A 13,441-nucleotide genomic window follows, 5' to 3' on the forward strand; every position below is an offset into this window, starting at 1 on the left:
GCAACTAGCCCCACACTGCGGTGACCACGAGAGGATCTCGGCCGATCTCCAATCGAAAGTCGGATTATGCTTCTGGAGCCAGGGGTACCCCAAGACCACCGAGTAGTGTGGAGACGAAATCACCTGGAGACAGACCGACTCTCTGTGAACGGCACCAATGGCTATCCCCACTGGAAGGGTCTCATGAGTCACGTGTGGCGGCAGAAGGGGTCTGCCGTCTATCGCCTCAAGAGCCAGTGGGGAACCTCGAGGCTGCAGAGGAATGGAATTGGCGGCAGCGAACACACTATCAATGAACAAACCACCAGCACCAGAGTCCACCAACGCCTGGGTCGTCACCGAGCCCCCGACCCAGGAGAGGACAACAGTGATCAGTGGTTTGTCAACACGGGAAACCGGGGACGAGGAGACTCCACCCAAGATCTGCCCCCGACAGGATCTCAGGTGCGAGCGTTTCCCGGACGGTTCGGACATGCCAACCGAAAATGCCCACCGAGACCACAGTACATGCATCGGCCCTCGCGTCTCCGGAGTACCCTCTCCCCCTCGGACAGGCGAGCAAACCCCAGCTGCATGGGTTCACCCCCAGACAAGTCATCCCCAGGAGGCGTGGGAGGAGAGGGAGGCACGGGTGGGACAGCAAACGTAGGCGCCAATCTGTTAGAAGGCCTCCGCAGGCTCTCCTTAAAGGAAGGTCTCTCCCTGAGTCTGGTGTCAATCAAAATCAGGAAAGAAATAAGAGACTCGAGCTCCACTGGTAGGTCCTTAGCTGCAACCTCATCCTTCAAGGCATCCGAGGGACCATGAGAGAAAGCAGCGACCAGAGCCTCATTATTCCAGCCCACCTCTGCTGCCAGGGTACGAAACTCAATGGCGTATTCAGCTACGGATCGTGAACCCTGTCTGATGGACATAAGGAGCTTCGCAGCAGAGGCAGCACGAGCCGGCACATCGAATACCTTCCGAAGAGAAGCAACAAAACCGGAAAACTCGGCAACCACCGGATTGTTGTTCTCCCATAAAGGGCTGGCCCAGGCCAAGGCCTTGTCCGAGAGCAGCGAGATCAAGAAGCCCACCTTTGATCTCTCAGTAGGAAAGGCATGTGGCAGCAACTCGAAATAAATGCCCACCTGGTTAAGGAAACCTCGGCACTGAGTTGGCTCTCCCCCAAAGCGCTGTGGAAGGGGGGCAGAACCGGTCATACCCCGAGACACCGCAGGCGCAGCAACAGGTGTCGGGGTAGACTCTGGCGCAACAACCGGAGCAGCAGTAGGAGCGGCCCCAGGAGCGACAACCGACCCATCGGCAACGGAAGCGAAATGAGCCGTGCGTTCAAGCAGGGTTTGCAACGCCACAGCGAACCGACCCAACAGGTGATCCTGCTGATCAAGTCTGGCAATCAGCGTAGGTAGCGAGGATGGCCCTGTACCGTCAGAATTCATGGCTTGGTCCTAATGTCATGGAACCATGAACCAGACGTACAACAAGAGATAAGTGGGAATAAGAAGGCTTTATTGAAAATCAAGCTGTAAGCAAAAGTCCAAACGGATGGCTAAACCGAAGCAGGGTCTTGCGTAGCCAGAGGTCAGGAACCAGAAGGGTAGTCAGACGAAGCCAGGATCAGGAACCAGCGGGGTAGTCAGACGAAACCAGGATCAGGAACCAGCGGGGTAGTCAGACGAGGCCAGGATCAGGAACCAGAAGCAGCAGCAGTCTTAGAAGCATGTGAACACAGGAGGACCAAGCAAGGAACTGAAGCCACAGACCTCCTATATATATGAGCTAGGCATCCAGCTCCTCCCAGTGGGAAGGAGAAGCCGCAGGGTGGGAGGCTACAAGAAACCCAGAAACCAAGATGGCCGCCAGCACATGTCAAACGAAGGAGAACAGCAAGAAGGTAAGACCATGACACCCGTCTGTACCCTTATGTAAATCACGTCAGTCTAGTTCCAACACCTTGGATTTGTGTCTATGTAAAAGGGGAAGAGGGTAACCCCTACTTTGAAATTTGCAGACCATGTTGTCCAATGAAGTATGGAGGGAATCGCTGTTGGACACGATTCGTTTCACCGTCAAGAATTGGCTCTATGGGAGGTGTCTCGCCATATTGCGTGGATGACTGCTACTGTAGTGCAGTAAGGAGTTTTTATCAGTTGGTTTCACAACCAGAAAGGGTAACCATGGTATCCAAAAATTGTATGTGACTATACAAATGTACTAAGGTAAAATTGACCTCTGGGTCAATATGATTTAAAAAAGAATAAAAATCAAGAAGTGACTCGAGAGAACCCAGCCAAATAAGGAAGAGATTGTCTATGTATCTCCACCACCGCGCCACGCGTGCAAATGGGTGGGAGACATAGAAGATGTCCCCCTGTAGGTGGCGCATGTACATGTTTGCATAGGTCGGGGCCACATTGGACCCCATGGCCATGCCTCTGCTGGATGTAGAACTTATCCTGAAACATAAAATAATTTGAGCGTAAAACCGCATCAAGTGATGTCACAATAAAGTACTGAGTTGCTGGAGACAGACCGCAAGAGTGTAACTGATCCTTTACCACTTTAAGACCTCTATCGTGGTCAATGGATGTATATAGGCTCACTACGTCAAACGAGGCTAAAATAACCTCTGTATGACCCGACAAGTCTATCTCCTGGATTTTCAATAGGAAATCAGATGTATCCCGAACATACGATAAGGCATTGATGGCATATGTATTCCAAATTGTATCAAGAAAAATAGCTATGTGTGACAAATATGGAATTTGATCCAGAGATGATCGGACGTCCTGGTGGGTCCACTAGTGTCTTATGAACTTTAGGTAATGACGTGGTCCCTCAAGTTACAATATTCAGTGGTTCCAGGACATCCATTGTATGTTGAAACCATTGTAACTTGAGTCATCGGTTCCAAAGCTCCAAAATGTCATCCAAGATAAGAGAAAATGAAGATTTAAGAAAAATAAGCAGATAATTAAGTCAGATAAAACAAGTCCTTACATATAACAGTCTAACCAGTAACTAATCCAGCTATTTCACCAGAGAAGTGGTGTTGATTGGTTGGATCTAAGTCTGAGACATTGTATGTTGAGTCTAGTTTCAACGTATGATGGGTCTGAAATGACCATTGTATGTTGAAAATATTGTATCCTGAGGCCATTGTATCTTGAGGGATCACTGTATATACATTCCTGGTGTAACTGATGTTCCATAATCAAAACTTTGGCTAGATCATCATCAATAACTCCTTCCACCAATGCCTCAGAAATAACCGTTTGAATCTGCTGATATCAAACCAAGATTTGTGCCAAATTATTTTCAATGAATGAGCGGCATGTTCTTATATCCATCCCCTGACTGGTATTTTTCAAAAAGTGTTCTTTGACTTTTGGCACAAAGTTCTGGTGCACATTGGCACCTCTAAGATATACTCCCCTTGATGGAGACAAAATCTTAGTGCGTTTGCAGTAGTCAACCTGCCCCACTGTGCTTTCTTCACTTGTTGAATGGGTCTCGATCCGACCCGGCCGCCGCGCAGATGTTGCCCGTGCATTGGGGACCGCTAATTGCTGTCCCCAATGCACGGAACGGATGCACAACGTTTGTGTGCAAGAGGCCTAAGTTTTACGGTATATTGTCAGACAGATTTAAACTGTTATTTCTGAGGTATTGGTGGAAGGAGTTATTGATGATCTAGCGAAGCTTTTGATTGTGAAACATCCAGTTACACTAGTAATGTATATATTACCTAAAATTCATAAGACACTAGTGGACCCACCAGGACGTCCGATCATCTCTGGATCAAATTCCATATTTGTCACACATAGCTATTTTTCTTGATACAATTTGGAATACATATGCCACCAATGCCTTATCGTATGTTCGGGATACATCTGATTTCCTATTGAAAATCCAGGAGATAGACTTGTCGGGTCATACGGAAGTTATTTTAGCCTCATTTGACGTAGTGAGTCTATACACATCCATTGACCACGATAGAGGTGGTAAAGGATCAGTTACACTCTTCCGATCTGTCTCCAGCAGCTCAGTACTTTATTGTGACATCACTTGATGCGGTTTTACGCTCAAATTATTTTATGTTTCAGGATAAGTTCTACATCCAGCGAAGAGGCATGGCCATGGGGTCCAATGTGGCCCCGACCTATGCAAACATGTACATGTGCCACCTAGAGGAGCACATCTTCTATGTCTCCCACCACTTTGCACGCGTGGCACGTTGGTGGAGATACATAGACGATCTCTTCCTTATTTGGCTGGGTTCTCTTGAGTCACTTCTTGATTTTTATTCTTTTTTTAATCATATTGACCCAGAGGTCAAATTTACCTTAGTACATTTGTATAGTCACATACAATTTTTGGATACCATGGTTACCCTTTCTGAAGATTCTTTACATACAACACTCTATGTGAAACCAACTGATAAAAACTCCTTACTGCACTACAGTAGCAGTCATCCACGCAATATGGTGAGACATCTCCCATAGAGCCAATTCTTGACGGTGAAACGAATCGTGTCCAACAGTGATTCCCTCCATACTTCACTGGACAACATGGTCCACAAATTTCAAAGTAGGGGTTACCCTCTTCCCCTTTTACATAGACACAAATCCAAGGTGTTGGAACTAGACAGATGTGATTTACATAAGGGTACAAACAGACGGGGTTCTCATCAGAGGATTGCCTTTATTTCTACATACAATGAACAGAGCACACGGATCAATGCGATCACACGACAACATACAACTGTTTAAGGAATGTTCCTAGTATGTGAAACCACCAATATTTGCTTATCGTAGATCTAGAAACTTGAGCGATAGATTGGTCTCTGCTGATACATTACCTACTAATGTTCCCCGTCAATCCTTCTTTGCGTCACGAAAGTTAGGTTGTTTTCCGTGTCTCGGTTGCATCAACTGTCGCCTCATGATCAAAAGAGAGCGGTTCACGCACCCGAATACGGGTGAGACGTACCTCATTAAATATTATTTGACATGCCATTCTGTATATGTCATTAAAACAAGGCTAAACCAACACCGGTACACGATCCATAAAAAAACTTTTGGACTTACCGGCGTCCGGACATTTTGTTGAGAAAAAACATAGTGAGCATAATTTGCGCTTTCGCATTATCGATCACGTCGCCCCCTTGAGGAGGGGTGGTGATAGAGGCAGTCTTTGGAGTAGAAAAGAATTACAATGGATGCACAAATTAAATACACTTAGACCCAGACTTTAAACTTAGCGTGCTGTTATAGATCAGCTCGCCCCGGCCCCAGGGGTGCACCGCCAAAGAGGCCAATGAGGCGATCGTCTCAGGCAGCACCAAGTAGGGCAAGAGGGGGGCAGCGGAAGGGCCAGGGGCAATGAGTGCTTTTATTGTGGCAAAGGGGTTAGGTTAAGAAATTGGCATGGGGGGGTGCCGTTTCAGCTTTCGCCTCAGGCAGCAGAAAGGCTAGGTGCACCCCTGCCCGGCCCTCTGCTTATTTCTCATATAGGTCTTTCCTGCATGTAACATTTATAGATATAGAATTATATATATCGATTTACAAAATATTTTTCAGTTTTTATGCGTCTTGATGATCATGGAGTCGGACTCGCCGGGGGACTCATACATTTTATCTATGGATATTCTTATATGCACTTTGTATACTTTGTAATTCACCTATTTCATGGAATCATGTTAATTGATTATTGATTATTTGCACCTGCACTTTACGCTTAAATATGTTGTACACATTCTTACACGTTGCTTGAGAAAGGCTCTAGTGTCTCGTCCACATGGGGGGATACATTTCTCTTTATTTTTACTTGAACAGAGTGCTGCTGATTTTTCTGTTTTAGATAGATAGATAGATATGAATAGATAGATATGAATAGATAGATGCTTTATGCAGATGATCTTCTGCTACTATCGCCAACTGAGAAAGGTCTCCAAGATAACCTGAAAATCCTGGAGAAGTTCAGTAACACATGGGCACTGCCCATCAATCCAAAGAAAACCAACATCATGGTATTCTAGAAAAGAAATCGAAAAGCAGCCGGGCGTCCTCCCTTCCTGCTAAACAACTGTCCAATTTCAGAAACAGACAGCTACACCTACCTGGGCCTAGAAATCAGCCAATCAGGGAATTTTAAGAAAGCCATGGAAATACTGAAAGACAAGGCGAGCAAAACCTTCTATGCCATCAGAAGGCGTCTGTATCACCTTAAAGCACCAGTGACCGTCTGGCTTAAAATCCTTGACACCATCATCGCCCCAATCATCCTGTATGGCAGCGAAGTCTGGGGCCCAGACATATAGAGCGGGCAAAGTGGGACTCTGGGCCAACAGAACTATTCCACCTAGAAGTCTGCAAACACTTTCTCCAGGTCCACAGAACTGGGCAGATTCCCAATCTACTTTGCTGTCCAGAAGAGGGCGCTATCATTCAGAGCCCATCTTCATAGTAGCAGTCCCAGCTCCTACCATCACAAAGCCTTGCTACACCAAGAAGCCCCAGAAAAACAAAGCACCCCGCAACAAGTCACCCAAACCCAGCCTGCCCAAGCCACCAACCAATATAGCCTGACAAAGGGCGGAATCCAGAGGACGATACACAAGAACAAAGAGGAGTATATAAGCGTCTGGAGGAACGACATAAGAACCTCCCAGAAGCTGACAGTATACCAGAGCCTGCAGAGGGAGTACAAACTGGCCCCATATCTGGAGAAACTCCAGGAGACTGACAGATCCCGAGCCGGTACAGACTGAGCGCCCACAGCCTGCTCATTGAATCCGGGCGTCATCGACAGAGGTACATGCCCAGAGAGAGCAGACTGTGCCAGCAGTGTGACCAGGAGAGCGTGGAGGATGAGGCTCATTTCCTGCTGCGGTGCCCCAAATACTCAGCAGTGAGAGAGACTCACTTCAGGAGACTGTCTGATCTCTGCCCAGACTTCACCTCCATGGAGGAGGAAGAGAGACTCTCCATACTGCTGGGAGGGGGGGGGGGAGAGGAGAACACAGCGGCCACAGCAGCACAATATATTACTGCCTGCCATAGACTGAGAGGAGCCTGATATACCATGGACTACTATACCCCCACCCTGGATGTGTCTCCATCCCCCAACCCTACCCAATTATTTACCACTTGCTTTGGCAATGCTAAATGCAGGGCTTTTTTTCTGGCGGAACGCACCGGAACGGCGTTCCGCCACCTTTTGACATCGCAGCCTGCCGTGCTCCAGCGTCGCAGGCTGCGATGTATCAGCGTGGAGGGACTGGGAGGAGGAGCTGGGGGCCGGTGCGTTCACTGTGCTCCAGCCCCCAGCTCCAGTAGAGTTATAGAATGTGGAAAATGAATAATGATTCTTCTATTCATGCTGCCCCCTCTGTGTACTTTATAACATTCAAAATATCCATCCGATCCTACTCACAGGGGCAGGGCTACTGTTCTCTTAATGCAGGGCGGCCGGGCAGATGAGCGGCAGCGTCACTGACTGACGTCACGTGCCTGCGCCGCCTACTTCATAAAGTAGGCGGCGCAGGCACGTGACGTCAGTCAGTGACGATGCCGCTCGTCTGCGCGGCCGGCCTGCATTAAGAGAACAGTAGCCCTGCCCCTGTGAGTAGGATCGGATGGATATATTGAATGTTATAAAGTACACAGAGGGGGCAGCATGAATTGAAGAATCATTATTCATTTTCCACATTCTATAACTCTACTGGAGCGGCAATGGGGGGTCTGTGGATGGCACTGTTAAGGGGGGGGGGGGGGTCTGGATGGCACTGTTAAGGGGTGGGGGGGGTCTGTGGATGGCACTGTTAAGGGGTGGGGGGGGGTCTGTGGATGGCACTGTTAAGGGGTGGGGGGGGTCTGTGGATGGCACTGTTATGGGGTGGGGGGTCTGTGGATGGCACTGTTATGGGGTGGGGGGGGTCTGTGGATGGCACTGTTAAGGGGTGGGGGGGGTCTGTGGATGGCACTGTTATGGGGTGGGGGGTCTGTGGATGGCACTGTTATGGGGTGGGGGGGGTCTGTGGATGGCACTGTTATGGGGTGGGGGGGTCTGTGGATGGCACTGTTATAGGATGGGGGATCTGTGGATACCATCCACAGATCCCCCATAACAGTGCCATCCACAGATCCCCCATTAACAGTGCCATCCCCATCTGGGGGGTTTCTTTGCTGGGCTGGACTTTTAAAACCCCACTCAAATTTTACTTGCATCCCTGTTCTCTAAAGGGGCGGTTTTAGGGGGCGGTCCTAGGGGTGGGTAGGGGCGTGGCCAGGGGAGGGGGGGGGGTGAGTTCCACCACCTTTTCTCTGAGAAAAAAAGCCCTGGCTAAATGTATTTAGTCCTGCCAATAAAGCTGATTTGATTTGATTTGATTTGATTTGATAGATGATAGATAGATAGATATGAATAGATAGATAGATGATAGATAGATAGATAGATATGAATAGATAGATAGATAGATAGATAGATAGATGATAGATAATAGATAGATAGATATGAATAGATAGATAGATAGATAGATAGATAGATAGATAGATAGATAGATAGATAGATATGAGATAGATAGATAGATATGAGATAGATAGATAGATATGAATAGATAGATAGATAGATAGATAGATATGAGAGATTAGCTCAGGGGTGCACCTAGCCTTTCTGCTGCCTGAGGCGAAAACTGAAACGCCCCCCCCCCCCCCCCAATGCCAATTTATTAACCTAACCCCTTTCCTTCAGCCCATGGTCCTTCGGCTGCCCCTCTCTTGCCCCTACCTGGTGCTGCCTGAGGTGATCTCCTCAACTGGCCTCATTGGTGGAGCTCCCCTGCATTAGATGGATATGAGCGATAGATAGATATTAGATAGATATTAGATAGATGTCACCGCAATGTTTCAGTTATCTTAGCTTTTGGCTTGAAAAAGGTTCCCTGAAGGGACTGAAACGTCGCTGTGACATGTGTGAATAAAGGACACTTTTTTCCATCTACAGAAGTGCCGTGGAATTTTTCCTTCTAGTTAGATAGATAGATAATTTTGGGACGCTGGGAGCTGCGGAATGTAGATATAGTGACCATGACTGGGCTGCAGTTCCACCGTTGGTTCTTGATAGTGAATTAAGATGAAGGAGAGCGCCGCAGCACAGACAGCTCAGAAAGCCTGCACAGGTGTTCGGCACATGAAGATTTAGGCCTAGTTCACACTTCAATGATTTGGTCAGTGGTTTTATCAGTGATTGTTAAGCCAAAACCAGGTGTGGGTGTAAACACAGAACAGGTGAAGATCTTGGTACCTTATCTCATGGAGGCTCCACTTCTGGTTTCAGCTCAAAATCACTGATGGAAATCACGGACCAAATCAATGAAGTGTGAACTCAGCCTGAAGCTTGCTGGAATTTAATTATAATTTTTTTTGGGATATATGCTTTAATTTATCCAGGGAAATCTGTGGTCCACAAACCGCGGATCTGCAAAATACAGATACCATCCATGTGCTTGCCACAGTTTCCTCAGACCCATCACTAGAAATGGCCATTCTTGTCTGCAAAATGGACAAGAATAGGACATGTTCTATAATATGCGGAACGGGCACACAGATGCTGACCGGTAGAAATGAATGGAAATGGAAAGAGAGTCCGACCCGCAAAAAAATCCGGATCGGACACGAATCCCAAATAAGGTCTTGTGCATGAGGCCTAACTGTGAGATCAGGAAAGATTTTTTTTCTTTGATTTTTCCTTTCCGTTCCGTTTTTTTTGCGGATAGGATGCAGACCCATTCATTTTAATGGATCCGCAAAAAATGCGGACAGAACACCGTGTGCTATCCGTATCCGTATGTCCGTTCCGTAGCCCCGCAAAAAAAATAGAACATGTCCTATTCTTGTCCGTTTGGCAGACAAGGAAAGGCACTGTTACAATGGATCCGCAAAAAAAAAACAGATGCCATACGGACATCATCTTTTTTTTTTACGGATACGCAATTTGCGGACCGCAAAACACATACGGTCATGTGAATGTAGCCTTACTCTAGTTCAGTCAGTTGGTTGTGTGATTGGCTGTCCATGGTGGACACATGTCTTTTTCCACCTGGGTAGATGTTAAAGGGGTTGTATAGGATTATAAAGACATGACTGTTTCCATTGACAAACAGTGCCACACCTGTCCACAGGTTGTGTGTGGTATTACAGGTCAGTTTCATTCACATCAGTAAAGCTGAGCTGCAGTATCAGAAACCATCAGGAGACAAGTGTGACACTGTTACTGGGTAAAGCAACCACGTTTTTATAATTCTGTAGAACCCCTTTAAAGTCCACCCTACTCATGGGAGAGGACATCTAATTTTTCATAGTGCTAACCACTTTTTGTTGCATTTTCTTCTTATATGTACTACTACGAATTGTTGGAGTCATGGCTGTTTCCATTGACCAGCAGGGGTGGACTGGCCATAGACTATACAACAAAATTTTCCGGTGGGCCGTCCAAGCCCTCCTCTCTGCGGCTGGTCACACCCTACTGGATTCGGTGGGCCGCATCTCACCTCCTAAGACCCTTCTCCATATATTAATCAGAGATAACTGGAGGAGGAGGACAGAAAATAGCAGCTATTGATGACCACCACAAAAGGACATCTTTTGGGGGAATACTGTAAATGGTGCTACACTGTGGTATATGTTGGTATTTTGCACTATAGTATTGCTGACCCTGCCTACATGTGTTACCCAGACTTCTGACAATTGACTCACCTACAACATGGGGCCATTTTTAGTTTTTTTTCCGGCGCTACTTTAAGTTCCTAATCTGCTCCTGTTAACCAGTCTGCCATAAGCCTGAAGAAGGCCACAGTAGGCTTCAACACAATCTTTATAGGAAGATTCCCGATACCAGGCCATCTATGTTATGTTGCATATATCTTTATAACACATACATTTCTGTATTTATAGGTTTGCATTGTGGAGTGTGAAGGAAAGATCTACTCAAGTTCCATGTGGGGTGCATGCAAAACAGTTCTTATAAAGTCATCGATAAGACTCAGCATGGACAGTTTCGAACAAGACTTTAAACCCTTCAACGTGGAAGACAGCCAGTTTACCGGAGACTTCAAGCGGCTGAGCGATCTCACAAAAGTGGTCGATTTAAGTAAAATTAAGGATGAGAAAAGATTATCTAAAATTAGTAACCTGATCCATGAGCAAGGAGAAGAAGAAGATACCAGCATTGATGGTGGAGAAACCGCTCTGGGGATGAGCGCCGGCACTGATGAACTTGGGGACTTGCAGGATCCTACAAATGCCATGGCTAAGCGATTTGGCGGTTTTGTAAAAGGCAAATATAGCTACCGGAAATTCATGGGTCCATCAAAAGATCTTCAGAAGCGTTATGGAGGCTTCATTGGTGTTCGAAAGTCAGCCCGGAAATGGAACAATCAGAAGAGGTTTAGTGAGTTTCTAAGGCAGTACTTGGGAATGTCCACACGTTCTGTGGACTATGACAGCTTCACCAATGATATGAATGAACTGAACGAGCAAAATGAAATCTAAGACTCTTCTTCATTGATGCACATAGTTATTTGATTTAGAACTAAGAAGGCAGAAAGTCAACCTCCACCTCAGAATATACTTTAGGAATTTCTCAAAAATGTCAATGATGTTTTGGCACATGGCTGCTGGATGATGTTCTGCTCAGATCCTAAAACGGGAAAGCTCCACCAACTTCATTTATTGTCCAGTTTTTCTTTTTTGCTCATTTAATACAATATTTATGTAAATATAATGCATGCAAATGGGGTCTCACTTGGCACCTAGGTTGAATTCTTTCATTAATTAAACATTTACTTTTGCCATGACTGCATATTACTCCTAGAATTATAAAGTTAGCCCATGGACCTGTGGTGCGGGATTCGAGGTTTGCTGATTTTGTATCTAGAAGGGTGCAATATCACCTTAAAAGAGGTTTTCAGAACTAGAAAACATGACTGCTTTTTTTTACCAAAAACAGCGCCACACCTATGCACAGGTTATGTGTGACATTGCAGGTCAGCTCCGGCCACTTCAGTAAAGCTGAGTTGCAATACCAGGCACTGCAGGTCAGTGGCCGGAGCTGACCTGCAATGTATAGTTAAAGGTTCTTGAGCACTGGCACAAAAGTACAACTTGCCCACCCTTTTTGCGTAACTTCCCTTCATGGTCATTGGTCACAGTTTGTCCGGCAGTGCTCCAACTAAGCCTCTGTATCCCTGGTGGTCTTGGTCACTGAGGGAGTTAATATCTGTACACCTGGTGATAATTGGCAGTAACAAGGACGGACTGGCCATAGACCCTGCAGCGAAATTTCTATGTGTGGCGATGCCTAGTGGGGCCACCCAACCCCTCCTCATAGCCTCCAGCCGGTACAGTTGAATACTATGGCGTAGGCGTCAGTGTTTTGTGCTGCACTGGGGTATTTTGTTCTGCACTATGGTATTGCTGGCCCCACCTCTTTCTGCTGTCCTTGCCTACCTATGTTGTCCCTGCTTCTTTGTGTTGCATCACTTTCTGTCAATTTGGACCCACCTACAACATGGGGCCATGTTTAGGTTTTTTCCAGGGCCACTTTAAGTTCCCAGTCAGAACCTGGGCAGTAAGGGTGGGTTCACACTAGCGTTATGGAGTCCGTTATGGCTTTCCGTTATAACAGGGTTATAACGGAACATAACGGAATCCATAAGACGGAAGAACGGATCCGTTTTGCTGCCCATAGACTTGCATTATAAGGAACTGCAAAACGGACGCCTTTAAAAATCATTCCGTTTGCTCTCCGTCCTAATAGATGTCTATGGGAATCAAAACGGACCTGTCTGGTTCCCATTATGCAAGACGGAGAACAAAGTCCTGTAGACAGGACTTTGTTTTCTGTTTTGCATAACGGGACCCAGACGGATCCGTTATGTTTTCACCATAGACTTCTATTAGGACGGAAAGCAAACAGAATGATTTTTAAAGGCGTCCGTTTTGCAGTCCCTCATAATGCAAGTCTAGGACGGAGCAAAACGGAATGCCTCTTAAAGGCTCAGTGTTAGGGTGTTTATGGGGGCCTGTGGGAACCGCTGGCTTACCCACCTGGTTACAACTATAAACACTGAAACACCTATGGCTACACCACTATCAGGCACAACCCATGGACAGGTGTGGTGCTGGTTTTGGAAGAAAGCAGCCATGTATTTCTACTTCTGAACATGGCTCGGTGATTTAATTTCCATACTATAGCATAAACATGAGTAGCACAAAAAAACAAAACCTGCAAGAAGATAATACTCTACCTTCCACTAAGTCGACCAACTGGTAGGAAATTGAAAGTTGACCATACATGATGTAGTTGGTGAGTAGTTAATGGTGAAAGATCTTGGTCTGAAACGGTCGATCCAGAGAATTGAGGGGTGTCTCACTGA

At 46.4% G+C, this 13,441-nt stretch overlaps 1 protein-coding gene across 1 annotated transcript in view; it reads left to right on the plus strand.

Annotated features, from left to right (window-relative positions):
• The window catches only part of PNOC (prepronociceptin), a 100,857-nt gene extending 89,302 nt beyond the window's left edge, over nucleotides 1-11,555 (plus strand). The window contains exon 3 of the mRNA XM_044291626.1: nucleotides 10,959-11,555. Coding sequence (XP_044147561.1) covers nucleotides 10,959-11,555 — 597 coding nt within the window. The remainder of the gene's footprint in view (nucleotides 1-10,958) is intronic.
• The last annotated feature ends 1,886 nt before the right edge of the window (nucleotides 11,556-13,441 follow it).

The sequence above is a fragment of the Bufo gargarizans genome, chromosome 4 (genome assembly GCF_014858855.1).
Source record: "Bufo gargarizans isolate SCDJY-AF-19 chromosome 4, ASM1485885v1, whole genome shotgun sequence".
NCBI classification, from domain to species: domain Eukaryota; kingdom Metazoa; phylum Chordata; class Amphibia; order Anura; family Bufonidae; genus Bufo; species Bufo gargarizans.